The sequence below is a fragment of the Echiichthys vipera genome, assembly GCF_963691815.1.
Source record: "Echiichthys vipera genome assembly, chromosome: 12".
Classification (NCBI taxonomy): Eukaryota; Metazoa; Chordata; class Actinopteri; order Perciformes; family Trachinidae; genus Echiichthys; species Echiichthys vipera.
Window position 1 is genome coordinate 29,914,750 of NC_139837.1, and position 23,209 is coordinate 29,937,958.

The 23,209-nt window shown below is 43.5% G+C and overlaps 1 protein-coding gene across 1 annotated transcript in view; it reads right to left on the reverse strand.

Annotated features, from left to right (window-relative positions):
- The window catches only part of nrxn3a (neurexin 3a), a gene marked incomplete at both ends in the record, with an annotated part of 319,661 nt that overhangs the window by 111,401 nt on the left and 185,051 nt on the right, over positions 1-23,209 (reverse strand). The window contains 5 exon segments of the mRNA XM_083924038.1: positions 3,706-3,966; positions 4,749-4,869; positions 5,145-5,264; positions 15,421-15,447; positions 17,449-17,652. Coding sequence (XP_083780164.1) covers positions 3,706-3,966; positions 4,749-4,869; positions 5,145-5,264; positions 15,421-15,447; positions 17,449-17,652 — 733 coding nt within the window.

The following is a 23,209-nucleotide window of genomic DNA, read 5'->3' on the forward strand; positions in this document are numbered from 1 at the left end:
GACTACATCAATTTCTGTGTGGACGGCATTGTCCCAGCTCGGTCTGTGCGTTGTTACCCAAACAACAAGCCCTGGGTAACCAAAGACATCAAAGCCACTCTGAACCAGAAGAAGAGGGCCTTCAGAGGTGGCAACAGGGAGGAGCTTCGGGACGTTCAGAGGGAGCTTAACAACAAGATCAGAGAGGCTAAGGACAGCTACAGGAGGAAGCTGGAGATGAAACTCCAGCAAAACAACATGAGGGAGGTCTGGAGTGGCATGAAGACCATCACAGGCTTCAGACCAGCTAGCGGTGGATCTGATGGCAGTGTGGCTGGGGCTAATGAGTTGAATCTGTTCTTCAACAGGTTTGACACTGCAGCCCAGGCCCCTGCTGTCTCTCCTGCTGACTGTCTACAGCCATCACTGCTTCTGACCCCCCCTCCTCCTCCTGTTAGCACCTCATTCAACAACATGAGACCCTCACACCCATCCCCCTCTCTTCACACCTCTCCTGGCTCCCCTGCTACCTGCCCTCCTCTCACTCTGGACTTCAAACCTCCCCCTGCTCAACCTGCACAGTTTACACCGCTTCAGGTACGGAGACAACTGAGCAAACTCCACGCCGGTAAGGCTGCAGGCCCTGATGGTGTCAGTCCACGGGTTCTCAGAGCCTGCGCCGAACAGCTATGTGGAGTTCTACACCGCGTCTTCGAGATGAGCCTGAGCCTCCAGAGGGTCCCTGTGATATGGAAGACGTCCTGCCTCGTTCCAGTGCCAAAGACGCCGCAGCCCAGCGGTCTCTCAGACTACCGACCGGTGGCACTGACGTCTCATATCATGAAGACCCTGGAGAGACTCGTCCTGGAGCAGCTCAGGCCTATGGTCAGGCCACACCTGGACCCCCTGCAGTTTGCCTATCAGCCCCGGATTGGAGTTGAGGATGCCATCATCTACCTGCTAAACCGTGCCTACACCCACCTGGACAAGCCGAGGAGCACTGTGAGGGTCACTTTCTTTGACTTCTCCAGCGCATTCAACACCATCAGGCCTGCTCTACTGGGTGACAAGATGACGGCGATGCTGGTGGATCCCCCCCTTGTTTCCTGGATTGTGGACTACCTCACTGGTCGACCACAGTACGTGCGCCTGCGTCACTGTGTGTCAGATACAGTGGTTAGCAGCACTGGCGCACCACAAGGGACTGTTCTCTCTCCTTTCCTCTTCACCCTTTACACCACGGACTTCAGCTACCAGACAGAGTCTTGCCATCTTCAGAAGTTTTCTGATGACTCTGCTGTAGTGGGATGTATCAGTAAGGGTGAGGAGGCTGAATACAGGGCTGTGGTTGACAACTTTGTCACATGGTGTGAGCTGAACCACCTGCAGCTCAACACAGCAAAAACCAAAGAGCTGGTGGTGGAACTGAGGAGGACAAAGACACCAGTGACCCCAGTTTCCATCCGGGGGCATAACGTGGACATTGTAGAACACTACAAATATCTGGGGGTGTTCATTGACAATAAACTGGACTGGACTAAGAACACTGAAGTCCTTTACAAGAAGGGACAGAGCCGCCTCTATTTTCTGAGGAGGCTCCGCTCCTTCAACATCTGTCGGACCATGCTGAGGATGTTTTATGAGTCTGTGGTGGCTAGTGCTTTTATGTTTGCTGTAGTGTGCTGGGGCAGCAGACTGAAGGTTGCAGATGCCAGCAGACTCAATAAACTGATCAGAAAGGCCAGTGACATTGTGGGGGTGGAGCTGGACACCTTGGCTGCAGTGTCAGACAGGAGGATGCTGTTGAAGGTGCGGGCGATACTGCAGCATGGCTCTCACCCTCTCCACAACACTCTGGCTGAACTGAGGAGCACCTTCAGCCAGAGACTGATTGCTCCTAAATGCACCACTGAGCGCCACAGGAGGTCATTCTTACCTGTGGCCATTAAACTGTACAACTCATCTCTTTAATTACCGGACTCTTGACTACTTCAAAACAAAACAAAACAAAATATAAATATCTGTTCTCATTTCATTTCATTTGCCATAACAACCTAATTGTACAGTGTATATATCTCAGATTGTATTTTCACACTCACCTCAGATTGTTTACTTGATTGTTTATTATTTATTTGTACTGTATTTTATTGGCTATTTATTAGCTACTTTAGATTTATCTTAATTGTATTTTATTTGAATCCTTACTTTATTTTATTTCTACTTATTCATCTTTATGGCTTGTTTCTACTGTGCACGGAGCATTCGAACAAAAGAATTTCCCCCCGGGGATCAATAAAGTATTCTGATTCTGATTCTGATTCTGATCAAACAATAATAAAATATAATAAATAAGGTCAGATGCTAGTGTGCTGTGTGGAGCGGAAGAAGGGGAGAAAAGGGTTGAAATTCGAGTTACGGTTAGGGTCAGCAGGGTTAGATGGTAGTGCTAGGGTCTACAGACCGGGAAACATAGGACCCTTTCTGTGAAAAGCGGGGAACACCGGACCTTTTTTGGGAAACATCGGACCTATTTTAGGAACATCGGAACCTTTTCTTAAAGAAAGGTCTGCTGTTTATCCGGTCACAAACAAAGCGGGGAACACAGGAGCCGGGAACATGGGTAAGCTCCCTTTCAAAACATACCTGTCAGGTGATTGGATGAACCATCTGTCTATCAAACACTTGCCAAAGTCAGTCAGGAGATGAGAGAAAACGTATTTTCCATCAAGAAAAATCTTCGGTGTCTTTCTCTTCTCTCAGTGAAGAAAAACTCTCCAGCTCTGATAAAACTGATGCTATGATAGCATCTAAGCTAACCTCTTTAGGAGCTGCCATTGTTGTTTTGAAACAGTGGTCGCCTCTTTGTCTTCTTTGTTGTTGTCACCCCCCGCTCTGTACTAACCCTTAAAGTGTAATTCTGGCGCAAAATCCTCCAATGGTCTTTTTCGCCACTTACATACATTAAATAAACCATCGTTTTTTTTTCTATTTTCTATTATTAGCTTATATTTCACCAAACTGCCACAACGTGTTTTGCTGGGATAAATCATCAATGGGCTTCTTCCTTTTAATAATAATAAAAATAATAATTATAATACATTTTATTGGTTGGCGCCTTTCAAACACCGAAGGTCACCTTACATGTTAAAAGAAAAACAAATCAAAAAAAGAATAAATACAATAGCACAAAAACACAAAGAAAAGACACAAAACAGTATGGGGGACAGAAAATTAGAGGGAGTAGGACCATTTAAAAAGGTGTGTTCTGAGGTTGGAATTGAACGTGTCAATGGTGTCCAAAGTTTGTATGTGTAGTGGGAGTGAGTTCCAGAGCCGAGGTGCTGAACAGCTAAAAGCCTGAGCGCCTATTGAGGTACGTGAGAAGGAGGGGGTGGAATGCAGTACAGCAGATGAGGAATGGAGTGAACGGGGTGGGATATATGGGTGAAGCGTATCAAAGAGATATGGGGGGGGGCGTGAATATGAAAAGTTTTGAATGTTAACAGAAGGAGTTTGTAATATATATGCTGTTAAATTAAATTGAATAAATGAAATTGAATTGAATTAAATTGAATTGAACAGGGAGCCAGTAAAGTTGTTCTGGAATTACACTTTAACTGCCAGTAACTCCTCAAAGAACGCTGATTTGCCGGCTTACTTTTGATCTGTAGCAGTTTTAAGTAATAATACTATTCAACCTTCAATGTTTCAATGTGCAAAACTTACCCTTTAACCAGTTCCACAGCAATAAAATCATTGCCATCTCCTGAGTTGAAGATTATGAAGCCATCTGGGGAGGTGGTCTTGAACTGGAAGAATAGGTGCATAGATGTGTAGGCCTGTAGGGTGGCCAAGCTGAGATAGCTGCTCTTGGATTTGAAGGTGACAGGGTCGGCGATAATAGAGCGAATCCCAAAGCGGGCATTGAGCTCACAATAATCAATATCACCATTCTTGCACAGGTCGATGTAGAGCATGCCGTTAAATCTGAAAGTTGAAATGATTGTCTTAAAAATAAGGCTCTACTTGATCTGTAAAGTCAGGCAAAAACACACATGAATAAGAATACTTGAAAGTAAAGACTGCAAGGTTTGGCCCAATAATTTTTCAGTTTGCTTCTTGAGAAAATAAATCTGAGATCATTGACTTTATTTTTTCTTTTTGCCATTTGCAGGCAGAAGAACTCAATAGCAAGCTAGCATACACACTGCCTGACAAATCATGTCTTACAAAGTTAGGCATATTTTAATTTAAATGACAGTCAGTTAAATGTACACATTTAACTGGCAGAGCCATATTAGCATTCATTTTTTACTTGTTATCTCCACTGAATCTGAATGTAAGTCCAACTTTACACTCTGGTTACTTATATACATGTGGAGAGTGCTGATCAATGCGTTGTGAAATAGCGTCCAGGTTGTCACTGTGACTATTAAGTTTAGGCAATAAAAGGTGACAGTTAAGTATTAGCAGATTTTATAGTTTTATATAAAACTACTACATACTACATCACCTGATTTCACCAGTAATAAATACCTGGATTACATAAGAATTACAGTACATTACTTTTTGTAGGTATATATATATATATATATATATATATATATATATACAATGCCAGTGAACGAGTACAGCCTGTGTTGAGACTGGACCAAACAGTGAATGTGCTGAAAAAACAAATTATCCTGTAGAGCTACATAATTTGTTTGACAACTATGTAGGTTTGTTACCTTGTCAAAAAATAAAATCAAAGTAAATACTCCAAATACCTAAGGCTCTGTAGATGACCAATGAAGCTGGACGGGATGCTGGAAACAAATCGACGCTCTGTCATGATGCCTGTTTCAATGTTGTGGAACTCCAGGCGAGTGTGGTCGCCCACCATTTGGCCTGAAGACGGGGAGGTTGGAGGGGATGGGTTGAAAAGAAAGACAAAAACAGAAAGAAAAGAGAACACTGTCTGACACTAACACAAAAGGGCTGATTTAAGGAGAAAATTACATTAACAGTATTAGATGGATGCAAACTGTCACTAAAAGTTACATACATGCTTTCTTTGGAGCAGAATTACCGACTGATTCTATCAATCCATATGTCAACACCACAGCATGGTGATAGCACTAACAGAGCAACACTAAGAACATTTCTTTGATGCAGGTAAGTACCTTCTGCTACATCATCGTCAACAGTTAGCTTGTAGGTTTTGCCGCGACGCACCACTCGCACTGTATGCCATTCATTATCATTGAGCTTTTGCCCAGCATACAGGGTCTCCGGTCCCTTGCCTGAGAACAGTGGTCAATCACAAAGTTAGAGACACCCTAAGCCTAAAACCAAACCTTTGTTTCCCATTTGTCAGCCTGGAATCTTTTTCAGAAATTCTACAAACAGTTTAGTAGCTTGAAAATGGCTTTAAATATAGTTTTAAAACTTATTCTTACACCTTTGGGAAACAAAGATTTGGTTTAGTCAGTGAAATACACAGAAAAAAAAATACAAAATACTTGACATCTGTAATTCTCAGAATACACCAGACCTTTATGCTGAGTCATGGCGCTCAAATAGTTTGAACCGAGAAAGGGCAACTGTAAGGAAATTTGCTTTTACTCATCATAGGCTTACAGAAATATTTTCCTTTCACTTCTTCCCTTACTTCCCCCCTTACATTTATCTTTTTACTTTTTCTGACCACGAAATATGAACCAAAAACACCAAACCAACACACCAGTCATAGATAAAATATCATGTTTGACTTTTTGTGATCTACCACCTGATGAAACAAAACATCATGTAGACACTAGGGTATAAGGTATAATGTATAATGAGATGCTTAAAGAACTCTGATGTGAGGTACTTTCAAACTAAACCATGTTGTTCTCAGTGCCCTATACATCCATATTGATTTCTTTCTTTCACCCTTTTACCCATATGAATGTTTTCTGATCAGGCGCCTATTTTGGCAGCAGGACATTTTTTCAGGGAATTTCAAAACCATTACAAACACAAAAGTGATATGACTGTTTTCTGTTTTTGGCAAGGTCTAGTTGTCTATACATCTCCAGGAATAATCACCTTATTGTGGTGGAGAGGTTTGTGTGTCCTTGTGAATCTGAGGGCTGTTTTGTCTGGAGCTGGGAGCTCCTGATAGGGTCTCCTATGGCAGAGAGGTCTCATGGGAGGTGCCAGACCAATGATAATAATAATAATAATAAAATAATAATAATAAATACATTTTATGTAGCGCTTTTATCAGTACTCAAAGATGCTTAAGAATGGTTCACAAAGACCGCATGGACAGGCAAGGAAGAGGAAGAGAAACCCTTCCTCGGAGGAAGCCTGGGGAGCGCCTGGTGGCCGGGTTTGCCAGGGAGCCTGGCCGAGTACAGCCCAGAAGAGTGATGTGGCATCTCCCCTCTCTCTATCCTGTGGGCCCACCACTCGCAGGAGGTACTGCGGGGGTCCGGTGCACTGCTGCAGAGGCTGGCTCTGGGGACATGGAATGTCACCTTTCTTTGGGGGAAGGAGCCGGACCTTGTGCGGGAGGTGGAGCGCTACCAATTAGTTCTGGTGAGGCTTACCTCCATGCACAGTGTCGGTTCTGGAACCGTACTCCTGGATAGGGGTCGGACCCTATTCCTCTCTGGAGTTGCCCAGGGTGTGAGGCACCAGGCAGGTGTGGGGATACTCACAAACCCCCGGCTGAGCGCTGCAGTGTTGGAGTTTACCCCAGTGGGCGAGAGGGTTGCCTCCTTACAACTACGGGTGGTAGGGGGACTGTTGGGGGCGGCTGTGGCTTGGTGTCAGAGTGGGTCGTCCTCTGTTCGAGAGATTGGTGGTTCGATCCCCATCTCCCCCTGGTCCACATGTCGAAGTGTCCTTGGGCAAGACACTGAACCCCGAATTGCTCCCCGTGCTGCGCATGGGTGTGTAAATGATGTGTGAATGGTTAGATCAGATTAGATGGTATGTAGATGTCCAATGCCATCAGTGTGAATGTCTGTGTGAATGGGTGAATGTGACAGACACTGTGAAGCGCCTTGAGTAGTCAGATGACTAGAAAGGCGCTATATAAGTACAAGTCCATTTACCATTTACCATTTGTCTGTGCAAATGCACCGAACAGCAGTCCGAAGTATTCGGAAGGATTGATGAGATTCGTCCAGAGATGCTGAAAGCTATTGGTTGGGAGGGGCTGTCTTGCTTGACACGTCTCTTCAACATTGCGTGGAAGTCTGGGACACTGCCAAGGGAGTGGCAGACCGGGGTGGTGGCTCCCCTGTTTAAAAAGGAGGCTAGAGAGTGTGTGCCAGTGTCGGCTATCACACTACTCAGACTCCCTGGTAAAGACTACTCCAAGGTGCTGGAAAGGAGGGTTTGTCCTATAGTCAAACCTCAGATTGAAGAGGAACAATGAGGATTCCGTGCTGGACATGGTACAATGGACCAGCTCTTCACTCTCATAAGAATCCTGGAGGGGGCCTGGGAGTATGCCAATCCTGGTTTATGTGCTTTGTGGATCTGGAGAAGGCATATAACCGGGTCCCTCGGCAGATACTGTGGGAGGTGCTGTGCTGTATGGGGTGAGGGGGGCACTTCTGATGCCCATCCAATCTCTGTACACTTAAACAAGAGCTGTGTCCGGATCCTCTGCAGTAGGTCGGATTCTTTCCCTGTGGGGGTTGGCCTCGGCTGGGGTTGCGCTTTGTCACCAATCTTGTTTGTGATTTTCATGGACAGGATATGGAGGCGTAGTCATGTAGTGGAGGGGTTGCAGTTCTGTGGGCTGAGGATCTCGTCTCTGCTTTTTGCAGATGACGTGGTCTTGATGGCATTGTCAATCAGTGACCATCAGCACTCACTGGATCGGTTCGCAGCCGAGTGTGAAACGAGGATAAGCACCTCTAAATCTGAGGCTATGGCTCTCAGCAAGAAACCGGTGGATTGCTTACTCTGGGTAGGGAATGAGTCCTTTCCCAAGTGAAGGATTTCAAGTACCTTGGGATCTTGGTGAGTTTGGCCGGAGAATTGGAGCAGCTGGGGCGGTATTGCAGTCGCTTTACAGCACCCTTGAGAGAGCTGAGCAGGAAGGCAAAGCTCTCAATCTACCGGTCAATCTTGGTTCCAGCCCTCAGCTATGGTCATGAAAGTTGGGTCATGACTGAAAGATCAAAGTCGCGAGTACAAGCGGCCGAAATGGGTTTTCTCAGAGGGGTGGCTGGAGTCTCCCTTAGAGATAGGGTGAGAAGTTCAGCCATCCGTGAGGAACTCAGAGTAGAGCCGCTGCTCCTTTGCATTCAAAGGAGCCAGTAGATTTTGTTCAGGCATCTGGTAAGGATGCCCCCTTTGCTCCTAGGGTTAGTTGCATCCAGTTGGGAGGAGACCTTGAGGAAGACCCTGGACTAGGTGGAGAGATTAAATCTCTTCACTTGCCTGGGAACGTCTCAGGATCCTAAAGTTAGAGCTGGTTAATGTTGCCCGGGAAAGGGAAGTTTGGGGCCCCCTGCTAGAGCTTCTGCCCCCGCAACCCGATCCTAGATAAGCAGTTGAAGATGAGTAATGAGTGAGTAGTTGTGTTTAGGCACAAAAACTACTTGTTAAAGTTTAAGAAACAGTCATGATCAAAAGAAACAAACTTTGACTGTTTGACTCAATGAGATGCAACAGGACTCTGGTGTTGAAGTCACACTGCCAGGTATAGTCACATTCACATGTGAACAGATTTGAAGTTTCCCCTGTCAATATGTTTGGTTAACTTAGTGTTTGACAGGTGATATCGTTAGGGCCAATCATACAGGCTTTGGCCCAGAATATTTTTAGCCTACAATCAGCCCCTTCGTAATGTCCAGTTCACTACAGATATTGTGCTTATGATATTACAGCACAAACACACCTATACAGTTTTGTAGAAAAGTGAAAGTTCCATTATTTGTTCATTATAAATATCCATGTGGCAAAGCATAAATGTTACCCTTGCATCAACAACACAGCAGGCAGAACAATGGCAGAGAGAAACTACAAAATATCCTGGTTGATCCAATACAGAATTGCCAAAAACTGCAGTTCGTTGAGTGTCCACTAGAGTAGTCTGCATAAAAGAGCAGTTTCTCATTGACCCCCATCTTAAACAGGTTGTTTTCACAGCATAATCAAACATACTTAAGGCCTGGTACTCTTTAGTGACAGCTAGCCGCTGGCCCAAACTTCACCTCTGAGGTATATGTGAAGTGAGGCGGAGTCAAAGTCTGACAAGATGGCACCTCTTGTAGGCGAGAAAGATTGGATCAAGTTGAGAGAATGGACCCCAACGGGTATGCTACATCCATTCTTTTATACATGTCTATGGTCCCCTACCAACGAGCTGCAGAGGCATTCTTCCACACTTCAGGAAGGAATTCAAATATAACAGAGAGATTTAGTATTTCAGTGTGTCGGTGCTGTGTAAAACACACTTCAGACTGTAAAAGAAGATGGCATGATTTGAAGCAGAGGAGCTAATAGATGTGCTTCATTACCACCAACTCTCTAACCGGGCATTCACACCAAAAGCGATTGGGGCGATGAAAGCGTCAAGCTGCTATTCAAAATCAATCTAAATGATTGACACACAATGTCGCTCCCGGCAACCCGATTCAGCAATAACAGCGACCTGATGAATTAATCATCGTGTCCATCACACCATTGGGAGTGTTGCTTGAAGTTGAACAATTTTTACTTTTCAAGCGACATCGCCTGACGCTTTGCGATGAGAGCCAATCAGCTTTGAGATTGCGGAAAGCGTTATCAAAGTTCTCTGTGACACATCCAGGGGATCACAAAGCCACCATTGTTGCAGTTCTTGGGGGAAACCAGACTGTTTCTATGGATATAATAACTATAAATTGCGGATGGCAGCAATGGGCCTTTAGGCATCTAGTCTGCCAGAAATCAAGAAGAAGAATACAAAAGCCATCAATACAGAGTGAAGCGTATCCTGGTCTGATCTACCGGAGACCGGGCAGCACCCTGTACTTCAGAGGTTAACTCACTGACAGCCTGATCTCACTACAACACATGGCTCTTTTAAAAGCCACACACTTAATCTCAGAGCTCATTTCTGTTCTTTTAAATGCATTAAGATATCTGTTAGCACTAGCATAACTTTTCATTTAGCACAACAACATAGTAGGCTGAGCCAGGGGCTAGTTTGAGTTAGCTAGCCACCTCGGTTGCTACCTGCGATTGAAACGATAAAGCGATAAACAAAAATGTGATCAAGCTCTGGGCGAATTAATCACCTCCATTACTCCCGGTGTGAATGCAGGGTTAACCAAGCACTGATCTTTGTTGCATTTAAATGTTACATAGTACTGTGACAGTGGCATCAAAAGTTTTGAATGATGTTGCTAGCGCTTTAGATAACCAGCAGGATTGTGTAGCCCTTTTCATTGATTTATCTGAGTCTTTAAATATTGTCAATTATCAATTATTTGATGATAAATCATGTTATTGGTGTCTAAATTATCTCAGCGGTAGAACGCAAGTTGTTGTAGCTAATGGCAATCAGTCCAGCTTGAGTGTTAACAAAGGTGTGCCACTGTATTGTTCTTTAGATCCACTTTTTTTTTTTATCCTAAATTACTTTTAAACTAAAAATAAAAATAAAAATAAAAATGCATCCTGTTCTCTAGACAAAACTGACTGTTCCACTGAAGTGGATATTTTGGACACCAACTGAAAGAGTATAAATACTTTGGTTTCAGCACAAGCTGTGCTTCAAAAAACATGTTAACGAACTAAGTCCCTAGAACCTAAGATGGCAGTTTATGAGTGATAATTTATTACGTTGGGTGACTTGGATTTGGCAATTAGCAGGAATAGGGGAGAGCACTGTATTATCTTTATTTACAAAGCATTTCTTGAAAAATTACGTCTCTTAACTATAGATTATTTTCACACTGCACCAGATCATCAAGTGAACACTGAGATTGGGAAGGTGGCTCTTAAATACTATGCTCCAGTGTAATAATCTGCATATTGGACAGGTCAAATATTACGTACAGATTTCAGGTTAATCCAATTCCATTGTTAGGTTAAAGTAGCTGTTGTAAGCCATTTTTACTTCCAGTTACTAAAATCTTGAGCATTTTCTCTTGCAAGTCAATACAATTTCTCTCCTTTCAAGTTTATTATTACAGTTTTCAGCTTTCTGCTGAAATGTGATGTCCCACAATAATTGCAGTAATGGCAGAGGAAACATCCTTATACTAACCACAACCCCTCAAATCATTAAAGTAAATGGTTAAAGAAGTTACATTTTGTTACTGTTTGTCATTATGATTCTTTCTTCCCAGTCAGTTTAAAGGGTCAGTGAAAATGACAATGAATGTCTTGAAAAGGTTAATATATTTAAATATGTAATTTCAAGTTTGGGTATGCCTCCACTACGAGTGGAATACACAGAGGATCATTGCTGAGAGGGAAAATGGCTGTTGGCTGTATAGTGCACCTTGTTGGCAGTGTTGTAGGCTCAATATGAATAACACTCGACTCTGTTGCTCCTTTAAAAAAAGAAGATAATGAAATAGAGGAAGTTAGCTCCATGGTATAACTCAAAAACCCGCAAATTAAAACACTTATTGGGAAATTGGTAGGTAAATGGCTTTCCACAAAACTGGAAGAATCTCGCTTAGTTCATCATGAATGTCTAAAAACATATAGGAAGGCCTTCCGTACGCCAGATCAGCCTATTACTCATCTTTAATAGAGGAGAATAAGAACAATCTTAGATTGTGCACTGTAGCCAGGCTGACAGAGCTACAGCTCTATTGAGCAATGTATTCCTATACCCCTCAGTAGTAATGACTTCATAACCTTCTTTTTTTCCAAATTTCTTTATTGAGTTTTTTTAGACAGGCAAATAAAAGCACAACAGTTGCATACGGAGTCGGTGCATCTGCTTTAAAGTCAAAAAGAAAAACCCAACATAAATCCCACTATCCCTCCCAACAACCCATGTCAGACGTAGTCGCAGTAAATAACTAGGTAATTAACTAACATAAAACATAAGTAAATAATTACCACTGTAATAGGCCGTGCCTGGCACAAATCAAGGATGTGTGAACAGTTTTAGAATGATGATGATAGCTGCCCCTCTAACTCTATCTGTAAATTTGGAATGGAATAAGTGGCTCATCCACGTCCTCTTAATATGTGGGGTATCAGCTGATTTAAACTGTAACTGTGACACAAAAAAAAGATGAAAAAAAAACGGGAATCCAAAAACATCAAATAACACCGGATCTCGATTCAACATGCCTGTAGTGTGTCAAAATGTCCGCTTGGCGATTTCTGTTCAAAACTCTTTACAGACAGAATATCAGCAGTCCGTCAAGACCATAACTACTAAGGCTGCGCTCCAAAAACAAACTCCAGCCCGTCCTTGGCTGATTAAAGCACACCTATACAGTTAACACCACATCAACTTACGGTTATCCAGATAGCGTGACAGTGGATCGTCCGTGGTGAAATCAACAGCCCTCCGCGGTCATCAGGTCTCTTCTGCGTGGTTGGATGTTATAAAGCCTTTAGCCTCAGTGACCAAAGAAAGCCTCTTCCTCCCTCCGTCCTTCATCACGATGACAAGCCTGGCAGGGAACAGCAATGCAGGTTTGAAGCCCAGGTTGTAAAGCTCCGATATCACCTCTCGGTAGTTCTGGTGTTGTTCCACCACCTCCAGTGCGTAGACCTCGTAGATGGCAATGGGAGCCTTTGAACTGTAGCCTGCCTCTCCTAATGCGGGTTTCGTGTATGATTGTCTCCTTCACCTGGTACCTGTGCAGCCTGATAATGACTGGCCGGGCTACCTGGCCTGGCTTCGGCTTCTCAGCTAGTGTGCGGTGAGCCCTGTCACATCCTGTCTTCACCGAAAACTTCCATGAGCAGCTCCGCGAAGAAGGCTGTCGGCCGCAGCCCCTCCACTGATTCAGGTAGGCCAATCACTCTGATGTTATTTTGCAGACTCCTGAACTCCAGGTCGCTAACTTTAGTTAAGAGCTTAGCATTGCCTTCTGCTAGTGTGGCACGGGAGGCCTCCAGCGCCTGCAGGCACTCGTCTTGCAAATTTGCATTTACCTCGAGGGAGCCTATCTTCTGAGTGTGGTCGGACACTGTGGCGTGGACGTGGTCCATCTTCGCTTCGAAGCTTTGAAATCAGCAGATAGGGCTTTGCGGTGCTCTTCCAGAAGGCTAACAATGGCCGCCATGCTGAACTCATTGCCCGCCTAATCTGTGGTGTTATCCTTCGCCCCCTGTTCGGTCTGGTTGTATACGTCAACATATGTCGGTGGTGTGTCCATTAAACGAGACGAATATTACTATTTGCTGTGACTTTTGGGGTCTTGAAACGGGAAATTATCAAAAATTGCAGGAGGGAGACTCCTCTGCTCCATCTCAGCCAAACCGGAAGTCTTCATGACCTTCTTTAATGATAAAATATAACTATTAGAGAAAAATGGACTAGTGTTACGACTGATACGACAAATCATAGTACAGAGACAGCGCTGGTAAAAATTACTAATGACCTTTATCGGATCGATCCTAAACTCAGATAAAACTGAAGTTATTGTACTTGGCCCAGAAGACCTCTGAAACTCATATCCAAAAATATTGTTACTCTTGATAATGTTAATGTTAATGTTGATGCACAGTAAGGAATCTGGGTGTTATTTTTGACTCACATTATATTAACAACAACGACTGCATCTTTTCACCTGCATTATATTGCAAAATTAGGAACATTGTCTCTCAGAAAGATGCAGAAAAACTAGTGTAAATGTGTAATGATGATGTGTGGTGTTGATGTCCACCTCTCACTCATCACACAGAACAGATACATTTCCATTTTATTAAATATTGATATGATATAGTGCTTATTCCACTGTATATTGTTACACAGGGGGAAGTATGTGAACAATGCTGATGGCACCATCTTCTTATGTTTACATACTGTTTGTGTCTTGTCTGTCACTGTGTTGCTGTTTATTGTTTCCACGGGGAATCCAAAATACTGCCACACATATCGCAAGACAACTTTTTACTTCAACAAGAAATATCGTCAAGTTTCAATATCGTAAGATCTCATCAGACCTCTGCAAGGAACAAAAATGAGAAGATCAAGCAAAGCTGATTCAAGAACTTGGGGGAACTTCACAAGAAGTGGAACGAGGCTGGAGTCAGTGCATCAGGAGCCACCACACACGTGTCCAGGGCTACACGCGTCACATTCCTAGTGCCAAACCAATCCTGAACCAGAGACAACCTCAAGAGTCTTACCTGGGCTAAGAAGAAAAAGAACTGGACCGTTGCTGAAAGTGGAAAAATCCACTTTTCAGATGAAAGTACATTTTGTATTTCATTTGGAATTCAAGGTCCCAGAGTCTGGAGGAAGAGTGGAGAGGACATAATCCAAGTTGCTTGAAGTCCAGTTTGAAGGTTCCACTGTCACTGATGATTTGGGGTCCATTTTATCTGCCGCTGTTGGTCCACTGGGTTTCAGTCTGCTGACAAGCTTTAAGAAGATACTGATTTCCCTTTTCCCGCAGGACTTGGCTCCTGCCCACAGTGCCAAAGCTGCTAGTAACTGATTTGCTGACCAGTGTGTTACTGTGCTTCATTGGCCAGCAGACTGGCCTGACCTGGACCCCATTGAGAATCTATAATCTATTGTCAAGAGGAAGGGGAAAGACACCAGACAGAAGGCTGCTATCAAAGTGACCTGGGCTTCCATAACATCTCAGCAGAGCCACAGGCTGATCCCCTCCATGCCATGCCACACTGATGCAGTACTTTGTGTAAAAGTAGGCCTGACCGAAAGTATTGAGTTCATAAATGAACATACTTTTCAGAGGTTTGACATTTGAGTATTATAAATCAAACAACAACTTATGAAATATATTATATTTATTTTAAGATGCTGGAGTTTTGCTGTAAGCCTTAATCATCAAATTCAAAACAAAAAGGCTGGAAATATTTCACTTTGTGTAATAAACCTAGAATATATGAAAGTTTAACTTTTTTAATTAATTAAAGGGAAAAAAAAGAACTTTTCTTCAATATTTAAATGTTTTTAGATGCACCTGTATATGTATATTGTTCCTCCTGTATACAGGGCAGAAGGGTGGGAGGATGGTTTTATTTTTGATAGAAAATATGTCAGGGGGCAGTGAATCCATCAGGAAGAAATAAAGTAGTTGATTTAACTTGTTGATTTCATTTGACTGAGGCTATTCCTGTTGGATCCCATTGAATTATGGGTAGTCCATCCAACTGAGCAAACACACGATAGGTTTAAGATACATTGGAGAGTGGTGCATAACTCATATTTTAAAAAACACATTTTCTTTTAGAAAAACATCAATATTTCATCAACATAGAAAGCAAAATGAAACTTGAGTGTTAACTTACTGGAGTTACAGTTTATCCTGATACAGTCTAGATGGGGAAGAATAAATGACAGATGAAATTGCATCCTTCAAGGTTACTGCTGCAGACATCCAAAAACAAAAAGTCCACCCTTCCGGGGACGTACACATGCATTAAGGCAGCCATTTTATTCATTTAGTATTCATAGTTAGGTTTATACTAAATTACCATGAAATAAATCATATTTTAAATATTTACCAAAACATAATTGAAAAGTAAATAAGATACAAGGATTTGTTATATAAATGTGCTTGCTGTAAAAAGCTGCTTTTCTAGAGCTTGTGCTCTTTTGTTACCCATAGTACCGGAGTTCACATGTATTAATTGTTAAGGCACAGTATTACAGTAAAATGGCCACTTGTAGTACCAACTACATGTGTTTTCCAACCCAACACTGACTCTTCTGCTTTAGGTTTGAATATTCAGTTTAGAAAAGTTAAAGTCTCTGACTCCAAAGCCTTTGCACCAACAAGTTGGTAACAGCCATGCATTTGAGAGCCACAGATCTTTAAAAAGTCAAGAATACACACTGAATTATTTTAAATTTGCTTTTAAAACAGCAAAAATGTTGAATTTGTGTTACAGTGGTGTGATATACTATGAAAAATCAGAAGTATTTGACCAGTTCCCCTGAGGTCAGGAAAACTGCTGTATGCAATTGTGAAGACAGTGAGGGTTGGTCAACATGTGGCTGGTGGTTTCATGTGTCGTCAACCGCAACAGAAAAGTGGGAGCAAACAGCCACGATCCAATCAGCACCAGCACCATGCAGAGGCACAGGAACCCCAACCGTCAGATCTGGAGTACTACCCTACACCTACATGAGTCACTTATATAGATCAGAGGCTAGGTCTAAACATATTTAGACTTTTACAAATGTTCTGTAGAAAATCACACAGATTAACATAGGCTAAGAAATCATATGAGCTCTGACCAATTAGAGCTGCACAGCATGAACATTTTGACTGAAATCTGGTATTACTTACATGAATTAATACAATCAGTTTTTGAGTTATCTGAATGTGGCTTGGCAAACCGGCTCACAACTGCTAACATTGCCATTAATCTGACATTTAATGATTTATTTTAGACATAATGTATATGCAGGACATAAATTGAAGTGTAAGACTTCCATCTTTACACATTATGATTGAAAGTGATAGGAAGTATTTGGGGTTGCAGCCAGCTGTAGGTTTTGCTGGGCTCTGTTCTCGGGCTGTTCGCCTGACGGGCCGCAGGCTTAAGGCCTTTGAAGGGGTGAATACCATCTTTTGACAAAGCATGATGGAAAATGGAGTTGACAGGTAAACATAAAGACAAAACACTCAGAAAACATTGACTTCCAGAAAACACACCATCATCAGCAAAAAAAAAAAAAACACCCAAGAGAACAGGAAGGTGACAGAAATGACTTGATGTCAGACAGAAAAAGGAGGTTAGTGAGAAAGACAAGAAAAGTTACTTCTAATGTTCTTTTGAATGATGGACTGAAGATCAGTGGCAATACTCGGTGGAAGTCACCTCTTAGAAAGTCACAGCACACTTTGTTCCTTAAAAACTTGACTAGAGACCAGACTTTAAAGCCCAATATCTCTCCATTAGAATGTTTATACTGCTTATTGTGCTGTGACTGTCTCAAAAGTTCTGTTAACAAGAATATGGATGTGACTATGGTTTGTCTTTTTCAAAGATGGGCCAAACATATTTACCACTGAAATAAAATAAGTTATGATGTGTAGCCTTAGATGTTACCCAGTAACTAGTTGTATTCAGTAAGCAGTACATGGTTATCTGTGTGCACAAACCGCATCACTCATGCAAAAAAGATATAGACATGTTATCTATGCTCTAAAGCTGGCAGAAACCTTTATGGGATAATAGTGATGAGCAACTGATGAAAAGATCAAAGTGAAAAGAGAAGATCGGTCACTGCCCAACAGTAAACCATCTCATGGTGAAGGAAGAGGTGTGGAGGCAGATGGGTGGGCAAGGGGATGGGGCATACGATACCTAGGTTGACTGTGAGTTTGACTCGACTTCCATCCAACTCCAGCCTGAGCGTGTCGGCTGAGTCTCGGGAGGTGGTGGCCATGAGGAGGCCATAGGCCCGCTGGGAGCGGAAACGCAGAGAGACGTCCTCAGCTTCAGTGTGCATGATGTTCGGCATCACTACCTTCATATACATGCTACCATCATAGGAGAGGATGGATGCCTCTGTGTGACAAAAGAGACAGTCAGAAGCATAAAGAGATGTGAGCCATATTTCATGTTAATATTAACCACTGGACATAAAATTCAGTATGCTCTTGTTATGCCCCATGATAATCAGCAACATCTGTTTCAAAACTTTTTACTGCTGCAGAAACACTCATACATTACTGCCACAGCATCCTCTATCCTACCACTATGAACTTCAGTGTGTTCAAACGTTGTTGCCCACTTGCTCACATGCGCCCCCTTTAGAGACATCATCTTTGCCTTTCTCAACAATGACTTTCACTGGTTCCCAGTAAATTCAGAAGAAATTATAGTTGCTTTGCAGCCTTGGATCGGGCCCATAGACCTAATAAAAAATGGACGGGGTCCGTTCTCTCAACTTAATACAATCGTATTCTCCTACGGGAGTCTCCATCTTGTCAGACTTTGATTACGCCTCATTTCTTCTTACCAAAAAGGAGCATGTATGTGACGTTGGCGGGGGCAACAAACGTCCATCTGGCTGACGTTTACCGCCGAGGAGAAGTGAGGGCCAGTGGCTAGCTTTCACTCAAGAGGCCAAGCCCTTAATTATTCATAAACTTTAACCTCCAATAAAATAAAAACTAGCCTGGTATAAAAACAATCACCCCCCTCAGTGTTTTCATGGAGATATGACCTAAACATACAGACTAGAATGTTTTTTGTCCCAGGCCTTGAATAGGTTTAATGATGCAGTGAAAACGGCCTCTTTAACATGGGGGGCAATGAGAAACTGCTCTATTGTGCAACCTGCCCCTAGCCTGTGAATGTTCTCTGCCCCTAGTGGACACTCAGAGAACTACAGTTTTGGCACTTCCTTGTTGGATCAACCAGGAAGTCGATGTGGTGGGGGCTTGATCGGGCTGAGCGTTTTTAGGAGGAAAAGCAAAAAGTGCACTTTTAAGCTAATGTTAGGTGCATACAAAGCAGATTGATGAAATTTGGCCCAGGCTTGGACTTATGTGCAAAGTTTGGCTAATTTTAATGCATGGGAACATGGAGTTCTTAGCAAGAAGAAGAGATGGAGGAGGAGGAATAATAATACTGGCAAGAACAATAGGGTCCTGCAGCTTCACTGCTTAGCCGCTTACTATGAAAACCTCCTCTACCCTCCCACATTAAAAAATGGCATTCTTATTAACTTCATGGTAAAGGCTTGGTGCAAGGCAAAATATAACATTATTTTACCGTCACAGGACTAGAAATTACTAAAAGACAGTGTCGAAAAAAATGAAAAAATAACAATAAAATCAACAACAATAATAATAAATAAAAGACACACATCATATCTGCATACTTGAAAATTGTCTTTGCAGATGTTTTATGAGAAAGAAATTACATTCAGCAAATTAAATGGAGCTCAAGTATATACACAATGTAATTTGGTGAGTAACACATAACCTCTGTTACTGAATGATGTCTGTAGCCCTCTGAAGGCAGCAGGAAAGATGTGTTGATATGTTGTCCATCTCATCTCATCTCATCTTCAACCGCTTATCCGGGTTTGGGTCGCAGTGGCAGCAGCTTTAGCAGGGGACCCCAAACTTCCCTTTCCCGGGCCACATTGACCAGCTCTAACTGGGGGATCCCGAGGCGTTCCCAGGCCAGTGTGGAGATATAATCTCTCCACCTAGTCCTGGGTCTTCCCCGAGGCCTCCTCCCAGCTGGACGTGCCTGGAAAACCTCCCTAGGAAGGCGCCCAGGGGGCATCCTTACAAGATGCCCGAACCACCTCTAGTGGCTTCTTTCAACACAAAGGAGCAGCGGCATCAGGACCACATCCTCTGCAAAAAGCAGAGACGAGATCCTCAGCCCACCGAACTGCAACCCCTCCCCACCACAACTACGCCTCGATATCCTGTCCATGAAAATCACAAACAGGATTGGTGACAAAGCACACCCCTGGCGGAGGCCAACCCCTACCAGGACCGAATCTGACTTAAGTGACCCCCTCACCCCTTACTCCTGTAGCACCTCCCACAGTATCTCCTGAGGGACCTGGTCATATTTCTTCTCCAGATAGGCACATGTAGACTGGATGGGCATACTCCCAGGCCCCCTCCAGGATCCTTGCAAGAGTGAAGAGCATGTCCGTTGTTCCACGCCCAGGACGGAATCCGCATTGTTCCTCTTCAATCTGAGGTTAGACTATAGGATGAACCCTCCTTTCCAGCACCTTGGAGTAGACTTTACCAGGGAGGCTGAGTAGTATGATACCCCTGTAATTGGCACACACCCTCTGGTCCCCCTTTTTAAATAGGGGAACCAACACCCCGGTCTGCCACTCCCTTGGCACTGTCCCAGACTTTCACGCAATGTTGAAGAGACGTGTCAACCAAGACAGCCTCTCCAAACCCAAAGCTTTCAGCATTTCTGGACGAATCTCATCAATCCCTTGGGCTTTGCCACTGTGGAGTTTTTTGACTACCTCAGTGACTTCCACCAGAGATATTGACAAGATATTGGTTGGATTAAGGAGTTCCTCAAAGTGCTCCTTCTACCGCCCTAGCGTCCCGTCCTTACTCTAAACAGCTTGGGCGTTTCCCCCTCCTGAGATGTTGAATGGTTTTCCAGAAGCACCTTGGTGCCGCCCGAAAGTCCTTCCCCATGACTTCTCCAAACTCCTCCCACACCCGCTGCTTTGCCTCCGACACAGCAGAGGCTGCAGCCCTTCTGGTCCGTCAGTACCTTGCAACAGCTTCCGGAGTCTTCTGGAATAACATATCCCGGAAGGCCCTCCATCTGGGCCTGGCTCCAGACGGGGGCCCCGGGCTTCCTCCGGGCAGGGTCTCTCTTCCTCTTCCTCATTTGTGCATAGAGTCTTTGTGAACCATTCTTAGTCCGGCCCCTCGCCTGAGACCAGTCTGCCATGGTAGACCCTATCAGGAGCACTAGGCTCCAGACAACACAGCCCTCAGGTTCACAGGGACACACAAATCTCTCCACCACGATAAGGTGATGGTTCCCGGAGTTGTCCAATGAAGAGAAAATTGAAGTGGGCAAGGTCAAAACTATGAGCTGTAAATCTTAGATAATAAGAATACGGTTTATTCCCAAGTAGGTTAACACATACAAGGAATTTGCCTTAATGTTTGGTGCATACAATGAACATATGTCTTTCTCACTCTCCCTCCCTTATCGTCCCTGCTTTGCTTCTTTGTCTTGTCTCATACTTTGGGAGCCTCTCTCCGCACTGCTCTCCAAATGTGCCCTTTTGGAGAGCAGCACAAAAACAAGTCCTTGCACCGCAGAAAAGGACCAAATAAGTGGACCGCGACCACCTCTTCTTCCAGGTCGCTTCCAAACAAACTCTGGTGTGTTTTGTTTGTGGTGAGAATGTGATCTGACCTGGGTCCGCAATAACTGCAGAAAGCACTGCGCATTTTTGGACCAACCCAGCACCTGTAGGCATTCACATGTACCTCATGATTCAGTACCTGCCCTGTAACTACAACAAAAACAACACGTTCAGTCACCATGGACAAACCTGGGGCCCGTTTCACAAAGCAGGTTTAGTGAAAACTCTGAGTCTGTTAACCCTGAAATGAGGGAAACTCTGAGTTTTTCGTTTCACAAAGGGAGGTCGGGACCAGGTTTTTCTCAGAAAACTTTGAGTTTCTCTCTGTCTCCGCCCTCTTTCAGCCACACACGGGGCCTCATTTATCAAACTTGCGTGGAAACGGCCGCAGATCTGAGCGCAGAATTGGTCGTAGGAAAGGACCAACGTGTGATTTATGAAACATTCGTATCGGACCAATCTCAGCGTACAAATAAGCGGGCCTTGATAAATGCGGCGGTTGAATTCGATCGTCATTAACATGTTACGCCCTTAAATATTCCTGGTTCGGAGGCCTCGCCCACTGAGGTCAAACACGGAGAGAAGGAACCCAGGTTAGAAAATAAACTTTTCCGACACACAGATCGGCATCCTGACATCCGACATGGAGCAAAATAAAGTTGTGCTTTTTGTCTTAAGAGTGGAATAAAAGGGGCCCATAAAAACGCTGTATGAAAAAAATAATGGAGGGAGTCAAACCGAAGCAGCGCTCCACTGTGACCCGAGTGCGCCTGTGCACACTGTTGGACAGGTGTGCCGTATTCAGCACCCCTGCCGTGAATTGCACCCCCTCGCATTATAGGTGATATTCAAAAGATCCATTTCATTAATTCTATAATTATGGCTGCAGTATATTTCCACAGAACATAAAAAAAGTGTTGTTTTGTGTTTGCTATTATCCAAGTTTGTGATTTTAACTCTTTAAAATAGTTTAAAGACTGTAAGTAATCAATGGTCTGACCGTTGTGGGTTAGCTGTATATAAACTACTCCTTTAGGTGGAAACAACAGCCTTCTGATCCAGAATATCACCTATAATGCAAGGCGGTGCATTTCACGGCCGGGGTGCTGAATACGGCACAACACCGGCGCTCTTGCTCTGTAGCGGGGTTTGCCAGCGGGGTTATTAGGTATTCCGTAAGAGGATAACCTTTGTCATCTAGAAGAACCATACCAAGATGTTAATAATCTGATACCTTGTTTGATTTAATGCAATTTATCGAGGGTAGCCACGAACCGAGGAGATGAGTTTGGCTCTGCAGTGCGTCTTGCTGCAGCCGCGCGCCAACACATTCATTCATTAATTCAATGTCAGGGTCGCGGGGGGCTGGAGCCGAGCTGTTCTGATATTTAAAAGAATCGTGTGTCCCCCTGGCCACCTGACCACCTGGTCACCCCGTTTAAAAGCGATAGCTTAGCATCACACATCGCCTGTACATTTATCGAGTGGTAGTTTTGGCGATTGATGAATGCGTAATCATTCATGGATGGTGCCTTCAGACGCGCATGAGTACAATCAATCGCTCCAACCACAATTTTTATATATTTTTTTATTCGTTTTAAGAATCCGTTTTGATCTGTTCTTAATATGTGACTGCTTATGCTTAATGACAGGTTTGTTCATTATTTTCAGACAGATTTTGCTGTGCTGCACCGCAAATACACAGGCTCAAATGTGCGTACACGACCTCAGACCAGACGTGAGATTTGATCGTAGCTCACGCTCACGTCCAAATTGATAAATGCCGACGTTTGCCAGGAAATGGTCGTACGCACGTTTTTCTGCCGTACGTTCGTTTGATAAATGAGGCCCACGGTGTTTGATTTCCTCATTCATTCAGTCAGCGGGCGAGTTTTGGCGTAGTATAGTTCCGTCTGTTTTTTCAGAAAATCATTGCAAAAATCAGACATTAGAAGTTATATTAGGTGGCAACTATTTCACTACCATGGCATGTCCTTTTGATAATGATCCCGTGGATGAAGGTGCAGAATTACTGCGCATAGAATTAAATAATCGTCGGGAGATGATTATCAGACCGCGCATAGACATCCTTAATATACTGCAGCCATAATTACAAAATAGATGAAATGGATCTTTTGAGCAAGTTGAATGTATTTGACTTAGCGTTTCCTAAATATAATCCCAGCTTTTCTTGCAATTCATAGGTTCAAAAGTGTGTGCTTTTAGTTGGGTTAC